At 48.5% G+C, this 23,211-nt stretch overlaps 1 protein-coding gene across 1 annotated transcript in view; it reads right to left on the reverse strand.

The window, feature by feature from the left end:
* ZNF618 (zinc finger protein 618) overlaps nucleotides 1-23,211 on the reverse strand; it is a 78,857-nt gene that overhangs the window by 28,053 nt on the left and 27,593 nt on the right. The window contains exons 3-9 of the mRNA XM_011950096.1: nucleotides 21,435-21,530; nucleotides 17,843-17,920; nucleotides 17,245-17,283; nucleotides 13,025-13,114; nucleotides 12,109-12,144; nucleotides 11,935-12,012; nucleotides 4,040-4,129 (exon numbers count right to left, since the gene is read on the reverse strand). Of these exons, the coding sequence (XP_011805486.1) occupies nucleotides 4,040-4,129; nucleotides 11,935-12,012; nucleotides 12,109-12,144; nucleotides 13,025-13,114; nucleotides 17,245-17,283; nucleotides 17,843-17,920; nucleotides 21,435-21,530 (507 nt within the window). The remainder of the gene's footprint in view (nucleotides 1-4,039; nucleotides 4,130-11,934; nucleotides 12,013-12,108; nucleotides 12,145-13,024; nucleotides 13,115-17,244; nucleotides 17,284-17,842; nucleotides 17,921-21,434; nucleotides 21,531-23,211) is intronic.

Genomic DNA, 23,211 nt, shown 5'->3' on the forward strand with positions numbered 1-23,211 from the left:
CTAATCAGAACAGTGAGGAAGAAAAAAAATAAAAAGAATGCAGATTGGAAGGAAAGAAATAAAGCTGTCTTTATTTGTGGACGACATCAATATGTAAAAGAAAATCCTAAGAAATCTACAAAAAATCTATTAGAACTAATAAGTAAATTTAGCAAATTTGCAATATACAAATTCAATACACAATGATTGATTTTTTTATATGCAATAGCAACAGACAATTGGAAAATTAAATTTAAAAGTCACAGTAGTGTCACAAACCATAAAACACTTGGAGATACGGAATGAAATATGTGCAAGACTTCTCTGAAAAGTACAAACTGCTGCTGAGAGAAACTAAACAAGCCCTAGATACTTGGGGAAATATACCATGTTCATGGATTGGGAGACCCAATATTATTGTAATGATGATTTTCCCCAAATTGATCTATAGATTCAATATAATCCCAAACTCCAAGCTGCATTTTTTTGGCAGAAATTAGAGAAGACTCTAACATGAATATGGAAGAATAAAGTTCTTAGAATAGCCAAATAGTCTTGAAAAATAACAACATTGAAAAATTAAGAGTAGCTGATTTGAGACTTACTAGAAAGCTTTCAGTAAGGAAGATCATGTGGAATAGGCATAAAGATAAACAGACCAACGGAAGAGAAAAATACTTATACTTATACATTCAAATAACTTTCCACAAAAGTACCAGTGCAAAGGAATATGAAAAGATAATCCATTCAACACACGGTGTTGCAATAACCAGGTATCTGTATGGAATAAAATGAATCTCAACTCATACCTCACATCATTTGAAAAATTAACTTAATATATCACAGATTTAAATGAAAAAGCTAAAATTATAAGGCTTCTGAAAGATAATAAAAGAGGATATCTTTACCAGTTTGAGGTAGGCAAGGATATCCTTGAGGTAGAACCCAGAAAGCACTAACTACAGAAAAAAATGACAACCTGGACTTCATCAAAATGAAAGACATCTGTTCATCAAATGATACTGTATGAAAATCAACTGGCATGCCAGAGACTAGGAGAAAAATCCATAACACATATATCCGACAAAGAACCCAGGCCTACTGGAATATATAAAGAACTCCTACAACTTAATAATAAAAAGACAAATAGCCCAACCAAAAAAATGGGCAGAAGACTTAAGCAGACAATTTCCAAAGTAAAATATGCAAGTGGCCAATAAGCAAATATAAAGATGTTCAACATCATTAGTCATCAAGAAAATACAAATTAACACCACAGTGAGATTCCACTATCCCCTCACTAGAATAGCTGGAATTAAGCAGACCAATGTCATCAAATGTTGGCAAGAACATGGAGCAAGTGGAACTCCCAGGCACAGCTGGTAGGAGTGAAAGATGCTATGGTCATTTTGGAAAATGGTTTGTCACTTATTAAAAAGTTAAACATACTATTCCCCATGACCCAGTAATTCTACTCCTTGGTATTTATCCAAAGAAATGAACACATATGCCCACAAAATCCTCATATAAGCATTTTCATAGCAGCTTTATTTGTAATAGCCTGAAGCTGGAAACAACCCAAATTAACAGGTAAATGGCTAACAAATGGTATTTTCATACAATAGAACATTGCTCAGAAGTAAGAAAGCATGAACAACTGATACATACGATATGTTAAAATATGAATCTTAAAAACATTCTGCTGAGCAAAAGAAGTCAGACATAAAAGAACACAGATTCTATGACACTAATTCTAAGAAATTCTTCCACAGTGAGCCTATGTCCTTATAGGGACACTCACTAGACCCAGGGAATCAAGTCCTAGCCCTGGAAACCACCTGATGAAGCCCTCAAATCCATCTCTGCCTCCACAAGGAGTCCATTGGCACACAAATCTCTAGAACCAGACAGAGGCCACTGTAGGACCTATCTCTTGGTCAGCCTTGGATAAATAATTCTCTGTTGAATCCAGGCTAAACCTCTCATACTGTATTTTAAACACAGATGACCCCTGAGTTCCCAGACTTCAGTAGGTAACAGAGAGATTCATTCAACAAGCAGATACAGAAAAAAAGAGAGTTCATAACAGAAAGCAAAAGAAAATGAGGAAGAGAGAAAGAAAAGTAGACAGCCCTTCAGGAGAGATGCACCAGGCTGTCAGGGTGGTGCATCTCTTAGGGGGCAAGAGACACACCCCTTTCTGCTGTACCATCTGACATGGGATGTAGGATAGCTTCATGGTTGAGTATGGGCTTAGAGCTTGCCTGCTGGAATTCAAAGCCAAGTTCCCCATCTTACTAACTCCATGGCCTTACTCAACTTGTCCCAGGAAGCACTGAAGATAGTTTCCAAAGGCTGAACCCAAGGTTATAGTCTGCCCTTGTAGCTAACACCTCACTGAAAGTGCATTCTGGGTAGCATCCAGTCTGGGCACCAGGCAGCAGGGCAGTTGCTGCTTCACTGGAGAACACAGACATGGCTGCCCTGTACCTGCTTATGGAAAGCTGGATCCCCAGAGGGGTGCAGGCCATGGTGTTCAAGCCCGACCATAGTCCTGCTGTCTGGGCATCAGCACCACAAGTGGGTCAACTGGACAGTCGGTGCCTACCCAGTGGAATCCTGCATCTTCTCTCCCCACACAAGATCCGGCTCTACGGTGGGTACTGAAAGACCCATACGGCCCACGCTGGGAGGTGGAATGAATTCTTCCAGTGGGGCCATAGCAGGTACCTCGTGTCAGAGATGTCTATAATCCACATCCTGGGCTCAAAAGACCTTAAAGAGCTTTCACAGATGGGAAAGTGGAGCCCACAGAAGGAGAGCAACAGGCACAAGATCACAGAGCAGTGAGGGGCAAGCAGAGATGAGAATCTCAGCCCAGTGCTCGACTTTGGGACTGGAGTTCTTGCCCACGGGGAGACCCCTCAGCCCCTGCCACTCTGCCCAGAGGGGAAGAATTCCTGGGGAAGCTACCTGCACCACCCTCCAGGCTCTGAATACTTCTCCCTCCCCATCCGATACCCTTGGTATGCCAACAGCAGGGCTTCAGGAAGGACTCGGGCCTTCCCAGACTATAAGGGGCTTCAGCCCCCAGTGACCTTCTGTAAACCCTCCTTCTCTATTTGGACCTAAGTCTTCCCATCCACAGAATGGGGAGTGGTATCCCCACAGCTCTGCTGTGAGAAACAAAACCAGTAACACTCCCCAAAATGTTGCTAAACATCCAGCCCTTCTGCCCTGAGACTGCACAAGCCCCGCCCCCATCAGACTTTGGTTTCCGCACCTGTACGTGAAGGGGAAGGGAGGCTGATGGGCCCCCTAGCTCATACACTCGGGGATCCAAGGATGGTGACCCCTCTAATATCCAGAAAAGGAAGTGGGAAATCAGCAAGGTAGGCTCATGGGCACCAGGAGGATAGAAGGCCAGGATGTCCCTGTGGGAAGGGCCCTTAGAGCTCTTTCCTTTCCTGGTCAGAGTGGGAGATGGTGGTCCAGGGTCGGGATGGGGCCTGCCCCACGTCACAAGCAGGCCTGGGACTCAGCTGGGATTAACAGCCAGGGCTTGACTCCTAGCTCAGGGTTCCTGCCACCTCCTTAGCTTCCCACCATCAAGGCCAAGAGGGAGCTTTCCTGTCCAGTTAACCATGCCCCTAGCCTGGGCTCCTTCCTGCATCTGTTCAGACTGAAGCTGTATCATGGTGCACCGGCTTTGGGGGTGGAGATTCATAAACCTCATGATGTGGGGGCACCTAGAAGAGGGCCACAGCAGGACTTGGACAAGTGATGTCCACCCTCCTTACCCCAATTACATGGGCACAGGACTCTGAGTCCACTGAGGGAGGGCTCGGACTCTGTTCTGGGTTAAGAGGGGGACTTCTCAGCTATGCCAGCCACTGCAGACAGGTGGCCCTAGGTCAGACTTAACACCTAAAGACTGACCCAGAACTGAGCTCACTTTGCTTTCACCATTTCCTAGCCAAATTCCAGAGGCCTGGCCAATGGTTGGCCCACCCTGTCCCCAGCCTCCCAGTCCCCATCCCCACCGGGAGGAGGTACTCACTGATGGGGGCGTGTAAGGCCACATGCTCCTGGTAGGGAGTGTAGTACTTGTACTGTTTCCCGCAGAATTCACAGGTGTAATTGCCAGTTTCTGTCCAGGAAGGAAACGAAGGTGTAAGAATGGGCAACTGGCCCCCACCAAGAAGCATCAGCGTGCTCCCACCCCCCAAAAAACTCCTCCCCATTCTGGGACCATCAACTGGAATCAGTTCTGACTCTAGAGTTAGAAGACCCCTATTCTAGTCCCAGCTCAGACATTTCGAGCTGGGTAACCTCGGGCAAGTCTCTTAACCTCTCTGTGCCTCAGTTTTCATATCTATAAAACGGAGGTCATAATAGGACCACCTTGTAGGATTGCTGTGAGGATTAAATTTAGATGGCAAGTGCTTAGAACAGTACCTGGCACATTGCTCCACCCCAGCCCCGGTGCTCAAGAAATGTGCTGACCTCCAACACCAACCTCTTCATCAGCCCCTCTACAAGCCCCGCCCTCTGCAGTGGCCACATCCAGGGTCCCCTCATCTCCAGAACCTTCCCTACCCCCAAGCACCCCCCACCCACTGGCAGCAGGGGTCACTTCTTCCTCTCAAGTCCCACCCGACTTTTATCTTTACCTCTCTTTTGGCACTGCCTAACTTCTTTCTTCTTAAAAATGTCTGATGTAATATTGTTCACTGGGGGAAAATTATAAAATATTGATAAATACAAATACAAAATAAAAACTAAAGAGAAATTTCAATCATCTGTAACTCCCAAACAGCAGCATCTACTCCCTTGGGGGAGGGTGCCCTGGTTCCCACTCTTCATTCTGTTTCATCTGGGGTGTGCTTCTCTCACTGATACCACCTGTCTGACTCCTGTGAGCCCTGAATTAGCCAGTCCTGATCAATATCCTCTTTGTAATCTGGTGTATTCAATCGACATTACTTTGTGGACATCTTGCCGAATCAATAAATATTGATCTCTCCTGCATTTATTGGCTGCATGGTTCCCCCTGGACTTTGGAATTTGCTGAGCCAGTCCTCTATACCAAGGGACATTGCGATTGTTTCAAAATTTTTTTCCCTATTAAAAAAAAATGTTGTGACTCACGTTTTTATAGAAAATTTTCCACATTTACCCATTAATTTTACACATTATCACAAAATAAAGGCTATTCCATATAATCTTTGCACATTATTTCCTGGGGAAAAATTCAAGAGAGGGAAAGGGTATGTATTTTTAAGGCCTTTGATAACCATAGCACCATCACCCCAGTCAGAAAGGTGTGAAAATGACCGTTTATGCACACTACAGCCAGCATTAAGTATTATCATCTTCTTAAATTCTGCCTATCTGATGAGAAGAACTATATTACACTGCTGATTTTATTTTCCATTTCTTTGATTTCTAAGGAAATTGATTATTTTTCATGTTTAATTAACTATCGTTTTTCTTTTGTGAGTTTCCTTTTGTGTTTACAGACAGCATTTCTATAGGTATATTGACATTTATGAAATCACTAAACTCTTTGTAGATTAAGGATATCAACATTTTGTTATACATGTTAAAATTAATTTTTTCTTAATTGGTCTGTTAGTCTGTTTATGGTTTTTCTCTCCTGCTATAGAATTTTTAGTAGTTAAATACTTTTTGTAACTGATTCATAAACATTGGAAATAGTAAGTTATTTGCTCTTTGCAGGATTCACAGTTATTAGATCAACTGTATTTAAACACATTATTTAAATTCTATACAACCTTATTTGTCTACTTGCTCTGTCAAGGACTAAGTATTGTGATAAATCTTTCCACTTCACTGTATTTCTAAATTTATTTTGTATATTTGGAAACAATGTTGTTTGATACCTAAAGGTTCTTGGGATCAAAATCTTCACTGTGAACTGTATTTAGTAACATAAAACTATTTCCAACACAGTGCTTTTCAAAGTGAGGTCCCTGGACCAGCAACATCAGTATCACCTGGGAACCTGTTAGAAATGCAAATTCTTAGGAATCACCTAAGACCTACTAAAAAAAAAAGTTATAGGTGTTGGGTCCAGCAATCTGTGTTTTAACAAGCCCTCCAGAAAATTCTGATGCATGGGAAAATTTAAGAACTCACGCTGTAACATTTAATTATTCCATTTTATTAGTTTGTGTGGCATAATTTGATAATTAATTTGTCAGATCCTGATTTCTATTTGTTTACATGTACGTAAAGACATGTCCCAACATTTTCTCGTACTGTCATTCATTAAACAGATACTGTGCTAAGTGCTGGCACAAAATGCTAAGCAAAACAGGCAAAGTTCCTGCCTTCAAGGAGTTTACAGTCTAACAAAAAGAGATAAAAAAAATCAAAGAGTCACTCAAATTTAAAACTCCATCCACAGTAAGTGCTCTCAAGCAGACATATGCAGTGCTATAAAAATCCATGATAGGAAATTTAATCTAGTTCCGGAAGTAGGAAAGAGAAGCTCAAGTGCAGAGTAAAGATAAGGAATTAACCTTGTCTCTAATGTCTCTAATAAACCATTAACAATTGGATTATTTTAAATCAACCTGACAAGCTTTGCCTGCTAATAAAGGAGATTATGCCATTTACTTTTATTGCTATAATTGATTTGGTTTTACAATCATGCTCCACCCTTTCTGATTGCTGCCTTAATTCCCAGTTGTTTTATATATGAACTCTTTATTTTTCCATTATTCTCCGATATTCCATTAATTTCCAATACTGTCTATTGTTTTAGACAATTAGTATATATTTCTCTAATTGTTAATAGTCAAGTGGGAAATGGCACTTTTCAGTCTATCACCACTGAGAAAGGTAGTTTAACCCAGTGTTTCTCAAACTTTCGCACATCAAAGAATCATCTAGAAAGACTGTTACAAAACAGATTGCTGGGTTCCACCCCAGAAATTTTGATCCTGTAGGTCTGGAGTAGGCCGTAAGAATATACATTTCTAATAAGCTTCCAGGAATGCTGATTTGCTGGTCTGGAGTCACACTATGAATAGGAAGGCTTAACCTACTTTACTGTAGCCCTCACCAATTCCTCCTTCCTCTAAAAAAAAAAAAACCTTCATCTTAAATATTTTGGAATAATCTGCCTTCTGCAATTGTATAATCGGATTTGGAACATTTTAAACTAACTTCTAGTTTATCTTGTTTTACTACTCACAGTTCCTCTTATACTATGAATTTCTCACAATTGAGTCTTTAAATGTACTCTATGACTTAGTTCATCAGAGTATATCTTCAAATAATTTTGTGAAGATGGGTACATAGAAAAAAAAGTATGTTTTTAAGCCCTTGCTTTTCTCTTTATACACAAACCACAGTTTGTCTAGATATAAAATTCTTAGATTACAACCTTTTCCCTTCAAATCTGATCCATTATCTTCTAAGATTTAGTACTGCAGAGAAGTCTGAGGCAAGTCCACCTTGAATTCATGTGTAGGTAACTTGCTTTTTTATGCCTGAAAGCTTATATAGGTTTTTTTTTTCCCTTTATACTTTTAAAAAGTCACTGAGATCTATGTAGGTACAGGTCTCTTTATACTGAATCTATCTGATGCATGATGAGCCTATTAAATCTGCATATACAGGTCTTCCTTTAGCTGAGCAAATTTTTCTTCCATTAGATCTTAGGGGCACTGTTTCTGGCCACTGGTACTATAACATCAATTATCTGAAACTGGCTCCCTGTTCTCCCTGCTTATCATATTTTCCTCTCATTATCTTCATCTGTTCAAGTTCATCCTTCACATCACTAATTCCAATTTTGCAGATAAACTCAGCTCTTTACTTCATAGAATGTAGTTTTTAATTCTGTTACTACATTTTCTGCTTCCCTGAAATCCTTCCTCGTCTTACTCCTCTCTCTTTGCCTTCTTATTCTGTTGCTTTTTCACCATACAACTCCGGCTCCTTTTTCACAGGGGTCATGCTATGGACCGAACTGTGCCCTCATCCTCAAATTCATACGTTGAAACTCTAACTCCTAATATGATAGCATGTAGAGATGGGGCCTTTGGGAGGTAATCAGGGTTACATGAGGTCATAAGGGTAGGGTCCTCACCATGGGATTAGTGCCCTTATTAGAAGACAGGCCAGAAAGCTTGCTCTCTCTCTCTTTCACCATCATGTCCAGACATATGGTGGCCATCTGCAAGCCAGGAGGAGAGCCCTTAACAGAAGCCTGCCATGCTGGCACCTTGATCTCAGGCTTTCCAGCTTCCAGAACTGTAAGAGATAAATTGTTCAGACCACCCAGTCCACAATATTTTGTTGTGGCAGCCTAAGTGGACTTGTAAGACAGGTCACATTTTCTTATAAGAGATGAAAGTTGTCAAACAGAATGGTCTTCTAGATTTTGTGGTAGATCATTTTCAGAGGTGCACTCTTCTCTGAGTCTCTTAAATTCTCTTTTTCTTATTATATGGAATTTACATAGTTCTCTCATTTTAACTATTCAAGTGACTCTTCCTTATTCAGGCATAAAAATCAAGTAACTCATACATGATTCCAGACTTACTCTGTTTCAACAGACCACACAAATGAGTTTTCCTTGATTCTCCCTCTGCCCATTATCATGGAAGTAATTCTTGGATCTGCAGACGAAGAGCAAGTTAAACCCACAAGGCTTCTTGGACCAACTCTCCCTCTTCTAGCAGGATTCTCTGCTCTGTCATTGCCTGGGCTTCTTCCAACCTAAGTACCTAATTCTCTAATGTGCTCAGCTGATGCTGATGTGAAAGGTGTACTTCCCAGCACTCACTCCTGCCGGGGTGTTTCTTCTTCCTCTGACTACAGAGCTTTACTCAGGCAATCAGTCCCTTCAGAATACGTGGTGCCTCTACTGGCTAATCATTTTTAGCCTTCTGTGGCATTGGCCTGCTTATACGTAGCAGAAGCCGAAGAAGCAACATTTTTGTCTCACGAGGCAGCTCCTGAGTGGCAGCAAGGGATGGTCTCACACCACGCCAGCAATCTCAGCTCCATTCAGTCCAGCTGGGAGCACACTGGCAGCCAGACCTAGTCTGATATTCTCAATGCAGTTCTACACTCCTAATAATTTGTGGTAATTCCTCCCAGGTCCTTGCATTGGCTGTCCGTCAGACTTAGTTACAGATACAGAGACCACGCTTCATCCTGTTCTGCATCTTCCTGGGTAATTAACAGGTATCACTTATTTAATGCTTTGCATGCATGTGTAAGGACTACGCTAATTCTTTTACAAATATAATCTCATCTAAGCCCCATGACAATCCTGAAAGGTGAGTTTTATTGTCATCAGCCCATTTAGAGGTAGAGAAACTATGGATTAGACAGATTAGAAAACTGGCAGGACATCATGCAGCTATTAAGGGTAGAGCTGGGAGTCCTGTTTGGGTTGGCTCTAAAACTCTTGCCCTTGACTCTTTCTTAGTAACATGTCTCACTTACTACACCCCGGATATGAGCCAGGTGCTCGGCGAGACATTCTGTGTGTGTGCTCCAACAGCACTGAAAAATTTAGAGATGTGCTTGTTCCCAACTTATGGGACGCTCACAAGGGGTAAGGAGCTAGTAAGCTGGTGACGACAGCATTCAGACCCAGGCCTGTCTGATTTCAAAGCCCATTTTCCTAAGGATAATGATACGGTTGGAAGAGCAGCAGTACACTGGGACCACTGCCAGATCCTGCATAGATACTGAACGGGGAGGTCACAGATCCTCTGTTCCTGTCCTATATCTGTCTATGAATGTCTCTCCCACCAGACTATGAATTCTTTTGAATTCTTTTTTGAGATGGGAGTCTTGCTCTGTCACCAGGCTGGAGTACAGAGGTGCGATCTTGGCTCACTGCAAGCTCTACCTCCCGGGCTCAAGCGATTCTCCTGCCTCAGCCTCCTGAGTAGCTGGAACTACAGGTGCCCGCCACCATGCCCGGCTAACTTTTTGTATTTTAGTAGAGACGGGGTTTCACCATGTTGGCCAGGATGGTCTCCATCTCCTGACCTTGTCATTCACCCGCCTTGGCCTCCCAAATTGCTGGGATTACAGGTGAGAGCCACCGCGCCCAGCCTGAATTCTTTGAATGCTGCAAATATGTCTGATTCACTTTTGTGTTTCCCCTGCGGGCTCTAACTTTCTGTATTTGAGCGCTAAGGGTTTCATCATATACTTTTTTTTTTTTTTTAGACACAGTCTCACTCTGTCACCCAGGCTGGAGTGCAGTGGCGTGATCTCGGTTCAATGCAACCTCTGCTCCCAGGTTCACGCGATTCTCCTGCCTCAACATCCCAAGTAGCTGGGGCTATAGGCATGCATAACCACGCCTGGCTAATTTTAGTAGCGACGGGGTTTCGCCATATTGGCCAGGCTGGTCTTGAACTCCCAACCTCAGGTGATCTGCCCATCTTGGCCTTCCAAAGTGCTGGGACTACAGGTGTGAGCCACCGCGCCCGGCCATATTCTTCATCTTTAAGATGATTTTTATGCTCCTGTTTATCGAGTGTTTACTATGCATGTGACAAGCACTGTGCTAACCACTTTATAGACATGATCTCATCTTCAGTTTCCAGAACGCTTTCAGAAGAGTTAAGAAGAAAGCAAAGAATCATCCCATGACCACATGGACAAGGGATGAGGAAGAAAAAGCATTTGGGGGAAGGGGGAGGGGACACACCCAACCCCTTCCAAGAGCTGGGATCAAGTTCTGCCTGAGGAACATATCCAACTTAAGTGTTTCAGCTCCTCTGATTTTCCTTCACTCAGATATCCTCATCTGCTCGTTCCGATTTCAAGCTGCCTTAGATCCTTATTGGAAGGAAGCAGAGACCATAAAGGTCTCTTCTTGCTGGGTAGTAAGTGAGGTACAGAAAACAAAGAGATAAATAGCAGGTATGGCAATTCCTGAACGGCTGGAAAGGACAAGTTTCACTCACTTGTGGTCCCCCAGCACCTGCCCTAGGCTGGCCACCCGGCCCCTCCCAATCCATCTTCCTCCCAGCAGCAAAACCAGGCTTCCTAAAATGCAAATCGGATCAAGTCCCTTCTCCACTTAGTAAACTCTCTGGCTTATTCACCTGGGGATGCTGCCTGCTAGCATTCAAGGCTCTGTAAGACCTGAAGCCATCATCGATTTCTGGGACCAGCAGGGCTCTCCTGCCTTCACATGGGATGCCGGGACTCATCTCCTACCCTCATCCCCACCCGAAAGCTTCCAGCATTCCCTCAGGTCTCCCACAACTCCCTGCAAGCTGTGTTGGAACTGTTCAATGATCCGCTGTCCCCACCTCTAAAGCCCCATCTGAACTACCCAAGGGCAGGACTACACGTGTTCTGCTCCCTGCTGTGTGCCCACAACACTCAAGACAAGTTTATCGAAAACAGGCCAGACGTGTGTGGCTCCTGCCCTCAGGGGTGTCCTGGGACAGAGACAGAGTATCTACCTGTGGTTGCCCTGGACAGCTCATTCGCTGAGAGGCCCCTTCAGGTGACTATGACGTGTTATTTTCCGAGCACCTACTATGTACCAGGCACTGTGCTAACAAGTGGTTCACATCCAGGATCTCATTTAATCCCCCAACAAACCTGTGGGGAAATGTCATCCTCACTCCACGGGTGGGGAGGCTGAGGTTCAGGATGGCTAACAGACCGTGAGGACACCAAGCCTGTAAGCAGTAGCGCCAGGACTCCGTCCCATCCTGGCTGCCTTCACTGCTCTGATCTTGACCCTGTGCTGCCCTGCTGCTCCTCGAAAGCTCCAGTCCTAACACTGACTGGCCCAACTGACAGGTGGGCACCATTGCTGCCGTTAAGTGATGCCACCCACTGCTACCCCTGCCCTAGCAGTGAGACTGAGCCCTGCCTCCCTTGGCCAGCCCCCACCCAGCCCTTGTGCCCAGAGGGAATCCCGCATACTTGGCCCGATTTTCTGGAATGGCTCCGGGGGCTCCTCCTTCACCTCGTCAGTGGCCACAACACCTTGGTCGAAGGGGTCTGTGGGAGAACATATGGCCCTCAGCACCCTGGTCCCCCAGGTCTCAGGAGCCCAGCCGGGGACAGGGGAGGTGACGAGCAGCCCCAAGGACTTACCTGCCCGGTTCTCGGGGGCTCCTTCCACACTAAATACTGCGCCCGGGCGGGAGGCAGCAGCCGCAGAAGGAAAGAAGCAAACAGGAGCCCTGTTAGTCCCTGCCCAGAGCAGCCTCTGCCGCCGCTCCCAGCCCCTATCCCCATGGGTTTGCCTTGGGGCCCAGGAGGGCTGCCCTGGCCACTGTGGAAGCCCCCCAAAACCAGGACAACACGAGGATACATCCCAACCAGGACACAGCCTGGGCCTCAATCCCTCGTCCTCACTGGGATGGACACCCACCCATGGTGCAGGCAGACAGTTTGCCTGGATCTGCTTCTGATTGCCAGCATGGCTTCAAGGGGCCAGGGCAGGAGAAAAGAGGAAGAGATCAGGAGGAGAGAGAAAGAGGAGGTGAGAAAAGGTGGTGGGCCTGGTTGTCACAGCTTGAGATGGGCTGAGGGTGTGGGGCTAGACGGGGAACCCCTAAGGCCCTTCCAAGGTCTAAGGCCCTCTTTCTAGGATTTATAAGACTCAAAAATGTGTTAACTGTATTGTTCTAATTTCTAATTGTATAATCTAAGATGCTAAAAGGCCATCATTCGTTTTTTAAAACCGGTTTAAATTTCATCAGAACATAAAAATGCTCAATATGAAACTATAAAATGACTCGATATGAAATTCCAATATTCGACTAATTTTGACCTATAAAAATGGCAATTTCACTTGGGTTAACCTAAATAGAAGTCATGTGGAATATGATGGTGACGTTCCCGCCCCCAGAATCCTCCAGGGCTGGTCATCCCCCTCATGGTTCTGAGTACTGCCTGGCCTTTTTCTGGGTAAGAGGGAGGAGGGAGGTGGGAAGGGCTGGAGGCTGGTGTCTCTGCGGAAGGGCACTTCTTGGCATGACTCCAGTGAGTGAGGGGCCTGACTCACCATCCACTGCGTGCAGGTCTCGGTGCTCTTGGAAACAGCTGTAGTATTTGTACTTCTTCCCGCAGATGTCACACGTGTACCTGAAATTGTCTGCATGGGATGAAAACATACACCTGGTTGGTTACCAGGGCTTCAGTCATGTGGGGTGGGGCTTTTCTGGCCAGATCATCTCAGAAACCAAAGATGAGACTAGCCCAGTCTGGCCCCAACTGAATGACCCCATGGAGAATCAGTTCCTGAGCCAGTCTGTACCTTGGTGCTGCCCAAATCTTCTGGACCACGGAAGGGCATGGCACCGCCTACCCTCTGGAACACCCAGCTTCTCCTCTCCGATATGCAGGAGGATGAAGCTCCTGCCTCAGTGCTGGCCCCACCCTCCACCCCAAGCCAGCCTTGTATTGCCTCCTGGGTCCACAGGATGTAGGCTGGGGTGTCAGGGGTCCTCTGTGGAGATCCAGACCACACAAGGTGACTGGGAGCCCAGAAGCGACTCCAAAACCAACCCCCAAACCTGCCCTAGGTGAGCTGAGTTCCTCGGGGCCTGGTTCCTAAATGGTCTGGCACACTCTTTGCAGAAGCTCTGTGAGAATAACAATCACTGCAGCGCCCATGCCCAGGTGCTACAGCAACCAGGGCAGCAGGCCAGGCTCTTCCCTTCCATCTCCTCCGTTCTTGCCGCAGAGGGAGGAAGCAGTCTCTCATTTTACACACGAGGAAACTGAGGATCAGAAGGGACATGCCCCAAGGGCACAGCCGGGAGGGCCTGTGATGAGCAGCCTTGGGGATAGCACCCAGGACTCCTTGCCTCTTGATGCTCATGCCCTACATCACCCCTTCCCTGTGAGTCTGGGCTAGACCTGGTAACTGACTTCTATGAACAGAATGCAGTGAAAGTGACTGCATATCACTTCTGAGGGTAGCTTACAAAAGACCGAGACTTCTGTTTCAAGCATACCTTCTCTCTCTGGCTCACACCTGCTGGCCTCTGGGTTGTGAGCTGCCATGAGAGGATGAAGTGAGGGGTCAGGGCCAGCTGGTCAGGGAGGCTGGGTAGAGACAAGCAAGTGGACAGGTGGCAGCAGATGGTGGGCAGCATGAGAGAGATCCCATGAGAGACCCAGGTGACCAGGAGCTGAGGGCAACCTCTGGTGAATAGCCAGCGAGGCCCTCAGTCTAAGGGCCTGGGAAGGACAGACCCTAGTAGGGTTGTTAACCCTGCTAACAACCACGCAAGTGAGTTTAAAAGCAGCTCTTTCTCCAGTCAAGCCTTGAGATGAGACCACAGGCCTGGCCAAGTCCTTGCCTGCAGCCAGGAAAAGACCCAGCGCCAGAGGACCCAGCAAAGCCATATCCAAATTCTTGACCCTAGAAACTGAGGGATAATCAAAGCTTGTTGTTTCCAGTCATTAAGTTTTAAGGACATCTGTTACACAGCAATAGATAACTAACATGGGGTCAGAGTTTGGATGATCCCCCGGGTCTACCCAACATCTGAAGCTGGACATAGGACATGACCCCCTCCACAACGGCACACTCTAATGTTTGCACTGGCACGGACCTCACGTGTGTGTTCCTTGGGCTGATGTAGGGAGGGCCTATCAATCCCCACCTCCCCAGGCACAGGGAGGCTTGGTGGTATGCTCAAGGCTGCCCAGTGGGGGTGGTGGACGGGGGAGGGAGACCTAGGATTCAAACATTCACTAACTCCAAGCTAAGGCTGAGTCAGGGCATGTGGCCCTTCTCTGTCTGAATAAGCCGCAAATCAGTACTGGGCTCGGGGAACTCTCTCCTGGTCCCTCTCCCATCCCCCAGAACCCAAATACAGGATCTGATGCTTGCCAAATGTGACCTAATACTGTCACAATTATCAATGTGACAGTAGCATGAGGGGCTAATCTTTTATTCCTTAGTGGACAGATGGGTGAGTGAATATGTCTTTATGCTTCTATGTATGACTGTACTATTTTCCTAATAAATAAGTGAAAAGTCCTAGAACTGTTAAGAGAATGTGCGAGACCTCATTTCTAGGCCTGCCTCCACTACTCACAAGCTGTATGGCTCCCCCTCTCTGGGACTTAGTGTCCTCATCTGCAGAATGGGTGGGCTGGACTCAATATTCTCATGTGGGCCCTTTTGGCTCCATGACTCCACGACCAGGCTCCTGCAAAGCAGAGGCCAGGCATTCTAAGCAGGCGCTGCCAGTCTGGGTCAGGGCAGGGTTGCAGGACTGAGAATAAAACAGTGCGCAATGGCCGCGGGGAGGAAACTCCACAGGGAGGAAGGGAAAAGTGATGGAAGGACTAAAAATACCCCTGCTATAGAACCCTCAGCAGCCAGCAAGCCTGCGGACAACGGAAGCCAGACGGAGCACAACAGATCATTGAGGGGCTGCTGGAGAAGCCAGGGGCCCAGAATAGCTGAGGAAGGAAAGATAAATAGGGAAGTTCTTTAAATGTGTGGCTGACCGCAGTCAGTCCATGGGAGCCAGAAAAGAATGGAGCTATTGAGGGAGATGGGAGCCAAGGGCCAGGCTGGGGCTGGGGCTGGGGCAGGATAGGCAGGGCTGGAGGAGGAGGGCCCAGTTCCCATCTCCTCTCAGCTGGGGTCCTGTGGCAGGTGTCTAGCCAGCCTGGACCTCAGATTCCTCTCCAGAACATACCGGCTTCTCCTTTGGCACAAGAATCCAAATGGAGTGGATGGGAACGTGCCTTAGAAGAAATGCTGTTGGGACCCAGGCCAGTTAAAATCCTTTTTCAGCCATCGGCACCTCTTCAAACTGCTCTGGTTTGGGGGTTTGTTGGGCAGGGGGTGGTAATGTTTATTTATTACGTTAAAAATCTTTTTTTATGATGGTGTGGTGTAACAAACCCATAGAACGGGGATTGGCACGCAACAGTCTGTGGGCCAAATCCTGCCCACCATCTGTTTTGGTAAGGAATTCATTTACATATTATCTCTGTTCCTGGCACGTTCCCACTACAAGGGCAGGGCTGAACACTTGTGATGGAGACGTCTGGCCTATGAAGTCTAAAATACTTACCATCTGGTCCTCTACAGAAAAATGTTGCTAACCCCGGGTGTAGAAAAGTGTACAAACGCTGTGTACAGCTTGTTCAATTTCCACAAACCGAAACCACCCATGTAACCGACACCCAGCTCAAGAAACAGAACCCAGAAGCCCCTTCCCCAGGGGAAGCGCTCTTCTGACTTCTACCGGCAATAGTCAGTTTTAGCTGCTTTTGCCCTTTCTCTATGCACCATCTTAGAGGATGAACCCTGTTTATGCCTGGCCTCTTTTGCTCACCACTGTTTGTGCATCATCCATGTTGCTGTGTATAGCTATACATTGTTCATTCTCACTACCCGTACAGTAGTCTTCTGTGTCACCAGACTTATTCATTCAATGAGCACTGGGCATTTGGGGGTTTCTAGTTTGTTAGGAATAGTGTGCTAAGAACATTCTAGTTAGCATCTTTCAGCAGATATGCACACATTTCTGTTGGCAACATACCTACAGGTGGAACTGTGACTTCTGAAGCTTCGTATTATTGGGTGGGGAGACTCCATCCTAGTCTACACCAGCCCGGCTACTCGCTCACCAGGCGCTTGGGGTCTAGAACTGGAGGAATCGCAAGCAGGGCCTGTGAGCAGCAGTGCTGTTGCAGATGTCAAAGCCCTGTGCCACCCCAGGTGCTGGAACATGGCACCCCAGGGCAAATCACCAATAAGCAATTAGTGCCCCTGGCTGTGGGGGCTCAGGAGAAAACTCTCCAAAGCACTGTTTCCCAAAAGTCAGCTACAGAGCCCCAGAGTCATGGGTGAGAGTCAAAAGAACACAAGAAACTGCATATCCTGGGCACCCATTGGAGAGGCACGGCTGTGTCTGTCAATGAAGAGCTGGAAATGTCCACAAGAAAGAAACCTGCTCACCTTAGTGAAACTCAAGGTCTCCCAAAGTTACTCGGCTGGAGAAATTGTCACGGACAGAACACCACTAACCTTCCCAGAATGAGCTTGCCACAGAGCATGCTTTGGGAAGGGCTGCTCTGAGGCACCGTGTTGTGGTTTTGTAAGGAGGGGCTGGCCCCAAAGCTTGGACCCCAGCACTGTGTCTCTCAGAGGCCACCTGGAACAGTTCTGGGGGAGGGAACGAGCAGCTCCTCTTTGTCCCACCCCAAGCCCTCACCCCTCAGCAGCCCACGGGAGGAAAAAGTACTCACTGCTTTGGGAGGCTCCCTCCCCTGAGGTGGCTTCAGTGTCTGCAAAGAGAGAGAGAGAGAGAGAGAGAGGGAGGGGGGTGAGGCCACCGGGCCAATGATAGGGCCAGCGCCAAACACAAGAGAGAACATGGAAGCCACAGGGACGAGCTTACAGTCCCGCCCCGGGCCCCTGATGTCAGCCTCTCCTCCCTGTCTGCCAGGCTCCGGGGGAAACAGATGCCATCCCTCCTGTCTCCAACTCCCAAGCTTGTCATGAGGAACACCTGCACTGACCCCAGCACGTGCCCTGTGGGAGCCACTGACACCGAGCAGTGAGGAGATGTCCTGGGAGGTGTGACGCCCGTGGGGAGCAGGGGGAGCCCTGGGGCGCAGGCCTGCTGTGTCCTGCGGAGTCTCCCTCCCATGCCCACGCTGTCCCGCATCAGGAGGCCTCCCTTCTTCTGCCTGGCACCCTGTCCTACTGATGAAAGTGGGAGGAGAATGGGAAAGGCTGGAGCTGTCAGGGCCTCTGGGGTCACCCACGAGGGGCCCAAGTGGGAAACAGACAGATAGTGGGAGGGGCGGCCCCTGGGCTCTGCCCCAGGGATACTCCTCTCACCTCGGTGTGCCCGCACGTGGGTCTGGAAGCAGTTGTAATACTTGTACTTCTTGCCACAGATTCCACATTCATAAGACCCTGGAAAACAGAAGAGGAAAGGACTGGTCACCCAACCTCTGTGACCACAAGGTCCCAGGACCCACAGGCGATGCCTACAAGTGTGGCTAACTCTCTGTCCCAGGGGCAGAGATGGTCCCTGGCAAGGAGGCAGCACCGAGCTAGGAGTCAGCAGGCCTGGGTCTAGATCCAGGTTTGCCTCCCACTCTCTTGGGAAAGGCACCCCCACCATCTCTGGGCCTCAGTTTCCAAATCTGTAAGATGGAGAAGGTAACCTCTTCAGCTAATTCTCAGCCCTACACCTTGAGGGGAAAAAGGAGATGAATGTAAAAGTGCTCTGAAAGGAATAAATTGCATCCACACAAGGAAATCATCGCATCATTGCATTATTATAATTTCCAGCGACCCCTTTTCCTTGCCAGAATGGGATAGAGATTAAGACAGACTGAATCAGACACACCTGGGTCCCTGTCCCTGTTCTGTCACTTACCAGCAGCATGACCTTGGTAATTTCCTTAGGTGCATGCAGCCTCGGTCTGCTGATCTGCAGAATGGGACCACATGTACCTACCTCGTAGGGTGGCCCTATACTCCCTGTAGGAAGTGCCCAGCCCTGCTATAGACATGCTTGGCAAGGAGAGGACCCCCCAACATCCGCTGAGGGGTTGCCTTGTTCCCTCAGACACACAGAGACTGACATAGTGTAAATGCCTGCCTCTAACCCCCACAGCCCCTTGCCAGGCCCTTCTCCCAGGAGCAGGGAGACTGAATTGGCTGAGCTCCTAGTGGGCACTGCAGAGAGGTTAAAAGACGAGCCTGCCAAATCCAGCCTGGCAGGGAGCCTAGGGGCAGAGACCCTGCCTGCTCCCCCTCCTAAATCAGCCCTCATGAAGGCCTGATGCCACCTGGGCCCAGGCCTTGCTCTTCCTAACAGAACAGCCGGGATTGTGGACAAATGCAGAGGCCCTGGCCCACTCCAGGCTTAGTAATCTAGAGTGGCTGGGGTGGGGACTTGCCTATTCCAAGGTCCCCAGGAAATTCTGGTACCCAGTATCTGGGGATGGGAGAGGCAGACCTGGGATAAGAGTCTTAACTCTGCCATTTACTGGCTGGGCCTCAATTTCCTCCTGGGAAAAATGTGGATGATTCAAGCGTGTTGGTGTGAAGACTGAGTTTGCATGAACAGTGTTCCCAGCACAAGACCAGACCCTCCGTGAAGGTGAAGCTCATTAACTCCTACTCCCTTAGTCTTGCCTGGAAGCAGAGGCCCATTTCCTGGGTGTGTACCCGAGGCATAAGGTGAAGGCAGAAGAGCACTGGATGTGGAGTCTGAAGCCTAGTTCAGCTCTGCTATCCCTTAGCTCAGGGAGAGTCCAACCTTTTGGTTTCCCTGGGTCACACCGGAAGAAGAATTGTCTTGGGCCACACATAAAACACATTAACACAAACGATGGCTGATGAGCAAAAAAAAAACACAAATCACAAATCACAAAAAAAACTCATAAAGTTTTAAGAAAATTTACAACTTTGTGTTGGGCCGCATTCAAAGCCATCCTGGGCCACATGCAGTCACGGGCCGTGGGTTGTACAAGCTTGCCTTGTCTGTTCGATCTCGGACACATCCCTTTACCTGTCCGAGCCTCTGTTTCCCCACCTGCAACACCGGACTCTGATTCCTACAATTCATGACTGAGGTCCGTATCAACGAGGTTCATCGTGTGAACCGGCTGGCACACCACAGGTACTGAGGAACAGGAGCCGGTGCCACCGGTACTACTGTGGGTCACTCCAGGGGCCGCTGTCATCCCATCGCCAGCGTGGGATTTAGTAGTCTGTTATTTAGTGGTTTGTATGTGTATTACCCTTGTCACGCAGGGAAAAATACAATCACGTGGAGGGCAAAGATCAGATTGCATACTTCTTTGTATTTAGCCCTGTGATTGGCACACAGCGAGGGCTCCATAAATCCATGGTGTCTTGCTGTTGTACTCATCTGTCACTGAGTAATAATGCCTCCAACTCTCTTCCTGCTGCCTCCACCCACTCTTTAGCAGTTTCTGCCAATTCCCCTTCAACCAGTGAAGAATTTACGAGTGCCTGCAACGTGCCGGGCACTGAGGCCCCAGCAGTGAGCAAGGTGCGCTCCCTGTCCTCTGTTTAATAGGGAGCAGACAGGCCAGCTGGCATGGGGACAATGCAGGATGATGGCATTAGGGCAGCAAGTGCAGGGCCTGGGGGCACAAAGGCAGGACCCTAGCCCAACTGCAGTGGGGGGCCCAAGTCAGTGGAGTAGATACTGTTTACAGCCAAGCCAAGTCCTGACTGGCAGGCAGTACGGCGTTTACCCCAAGCTGTGGGAGAGCTGAGGGCACATGCAGCCTTGACTGCAGGTGTCACTCCACAGAGGGAATCAACGGGGGCATGACGGCTCCTCAGCCTCTCCTCAGCTGGCTCCTGACCCCCAATGCAGAGTAAGACAGCCTGTCTGGAACACGGAGTCTCTGGACTGAGCACTGTGTGCTGGCAGCAGGAACCCTGAGCCTGCCCCTCATGCAGCGTAAAACCCAGAGCCCCGCCTGCCCCTCGCTCAGCCTAAAACCCAGGGCCCCGCCTGCCCCTCGCTCAGCCTAAAGCCCAGGGCCCTGCCTGCCTCTCACTCAGCCTAAAGCCCAGGACCCCACCTGTGCCTTGCTCAGCCTGACTCTGGGCTTCAGGTTCCCCTATGTGATGGGGCCAGAAAGGTGAGAGGTGGGGCATGGGGAGAGTTTACCAGAGTGGCAGCCCTCAGTGCAGCGATGCCAGCAAACCTGGGTGCAAACCCTGGCTCACCACATCCCAGCAGAGGGAGCCCTGGACAAGTCATGGAACGACCCACACCTCAGGTTTCCTCTCTGTAACACTGTTCACCCCTTGCAGGGATGGGTTGTGAGTGACAACATGGTGGCTCCTTAGCACAGGGCCTGGTCCACAGCAGGCACATGACACAGGTCAGCTGCTATTACTAGCAGCATTTTTCAAAGTTTATTCTTTGGAACCCAACTTCCTGAATGCACCCCAGGAAAAAGAAGACCATGGCCAAGTGCGTACGAGGGAGACCTCATGGCGTGGCCTGTCCTGGGGAGGCCAGTGTACAGGAGCAGCCGCAGGCCCTGCGAAGTCCTGCAGGGAGAGAGGTCAACTACTGTTTAACCCAGGGTCTCCCAAACACATTTGGCTTGGAACCCTTTTGTCCCCTAGGCCTGTTTCAGAGTTGTGGCCCATACGAAGTGCTGCCAAAATGCTCTGGACATTCTAGGCATCCAGATTTCCACATGCTCTATCGTCCCTCCAGTAGTCCAGTACTGGAGTCCAGGGTCCCAGGGCAGGCTCAGATTTGCTCATGTGTAGCCAGGACAGGGGATGAAGAAGGTGGCCCCTCTTGACCCTGAGATGCTAGCAGGGCCTGCTTACTCAGTCTGTAGCTGATGGCTGTGTCCAGCTGTGCCCCCACCCATACTGGCCCCGGATCAGGCACTACCCCTTGGCCATCACGTACCAGATGCATATCTCAATGCTTGGTCAAAAATCCAGGTCCCTGAATACCGGCTTCGCACAGATCCACCGTGGGGGCTGCCTTCGGGCGCTTTTCCATCTGAATTACGTAAGAAATCAGAAAGAGCCCTTAAAGTTGGAGAATGCCTGGAAGGTTAGGGAAGGGGCGAAGTTGGCTGCACTTTGAGAAGTGTGGACAAGATCACACTGCCTACCTCTTCATTAAAAACCTTGTGCTGGCCAAGGGGCATCCACGTGTTCCCCAGGGAGGCTGGCGCAGGGCACGGCAGAATATAGCAGCCATGGGCCAACAGCTCCCTGAATTCAATTTTGTATTTTCTCTGTATTCTGATTCATCATATGATTAGAACACATAATTTCTACCCAAAAACCCTCCAGCAAAATGACCCTCCAAGGAGATGTGCCCCACGGGTGCAGTGCCCATGCATCACCCTGGCCTGTGGCCACCACAGACCCAAAGTGATGCAGTGGGGCAAGGAGGGCCTTCTTGGGGACTCAGCTCGGACAGTCCCCAGCACCGATGCCTGACTCCCTGCCCAGCCCGCTCCCTCTTCTGTTCATCCCAGCCACTTTTTTCCTCTATGAACCATGGCTGTCACCATCACTGCCTGTCTGGGTTCACTTCACCTGCAATCTTTCCATGCAGACTGACCTCTGCCCCACTGCATGGGTAAGGAAGCAGAGGCTAGGGCAGCTGTGTGCAGCATCTCACCCAATTCACGTAGCCAGCTAGTGGGCTCGGGGTCCTGGCTCAGGGGCTTCTCACACCAGCTCAGTTCATCCTCACAATTACAGCAGGTAAAGATGATGATTATCCCCATTTTTCAGGTGAGGAAAGTGAGAACCAGAGGGGCAACACATAGCACCAGAGGTCGGTCAGATCTGATTTGCTCCCAAGCCACACAACTAGCCTCTTGGAAAGCACCATGAAGAAATGGTGCTTGTGGGCTGTGCGCGGTGCATCCCAGCATTTTGGGAGGCCAAGGCAGGCAGATCACTTGAGTTCATGAGTTCAAGACTAGCCTGGGCAAGACCCCCATCTCTACAGAAAATACAAAAATTAGCTGGGCATGGTGGAGCGCACCTGTAGTCCCAGCTACTTGGGAGGCTGAGGTGACAGGAACACTTGAGCCCTGGAGGTTAAGGCTGCAGTGAGCTGTGATCATGCCACTGCACTCTAGCCTGGGCAACAGAGTAAGACCCTATCTCGAAAAAAAGAAAGAAGGAAGAAAAAAGAAGAAGAAAGAAGAAAGAAGAGGAAGAGGAAGAGGAAGAAAGAAGAAGAAGGAGAAGGAGAAAAAGAAGAAGAAGGAGAGGGGGAGGGAGAGAGAGAGAGATTGAGAGAGAGAGAGAGAGAGAGAGAGAGAGAGAGAGAGAGAACGAACCTTTACTAGGTCTCATTTCCCTCCACCATCTTCCCAGAAGTCCTCATGAGGCTGGTAACTCAACATCCATTGCAAGGATGAGCATAAGGTTCTAGCAGCTCGGCTACTGGCTGGCAAGGAACTGAGTTCAAAACAGGCCTTGGGGATCCAGAGCCATGCTACTGCCACTACCCCAGGTCACCCGCTGGATGCCAAGCGAGCTGTGTGTTCCTTTCAGTCATGGCACTTTCCTTGAATGCTACAGAGGAGTACAGTCCCCCACTATGTCTAGTGCTGCCATAGGACTCCCAAGAGTACCCTATTGAGAGCCCTGGGACTGCTGCCAGGGATGGCTGGCAGGGCTTGCCAGCACACAGGAGGCAGGAGCGGACTTTT

Source organism: Colobus angolensis, unplaced genomic scaffold (genome assembly GCF_000951035.1).
Source record: "Colobus angolensis palliatus isolate OR3802 unplaced genomic scaffold, Cang.pa_1.0 Scaffold301, whole genome shotgun sequence".
NCBI classification, from domain to species: Eukaryota; Metazoa; Chordata; class Mammalia; order Primates; family Cercopithecidae; genus Colobus; species Colobus angolensis.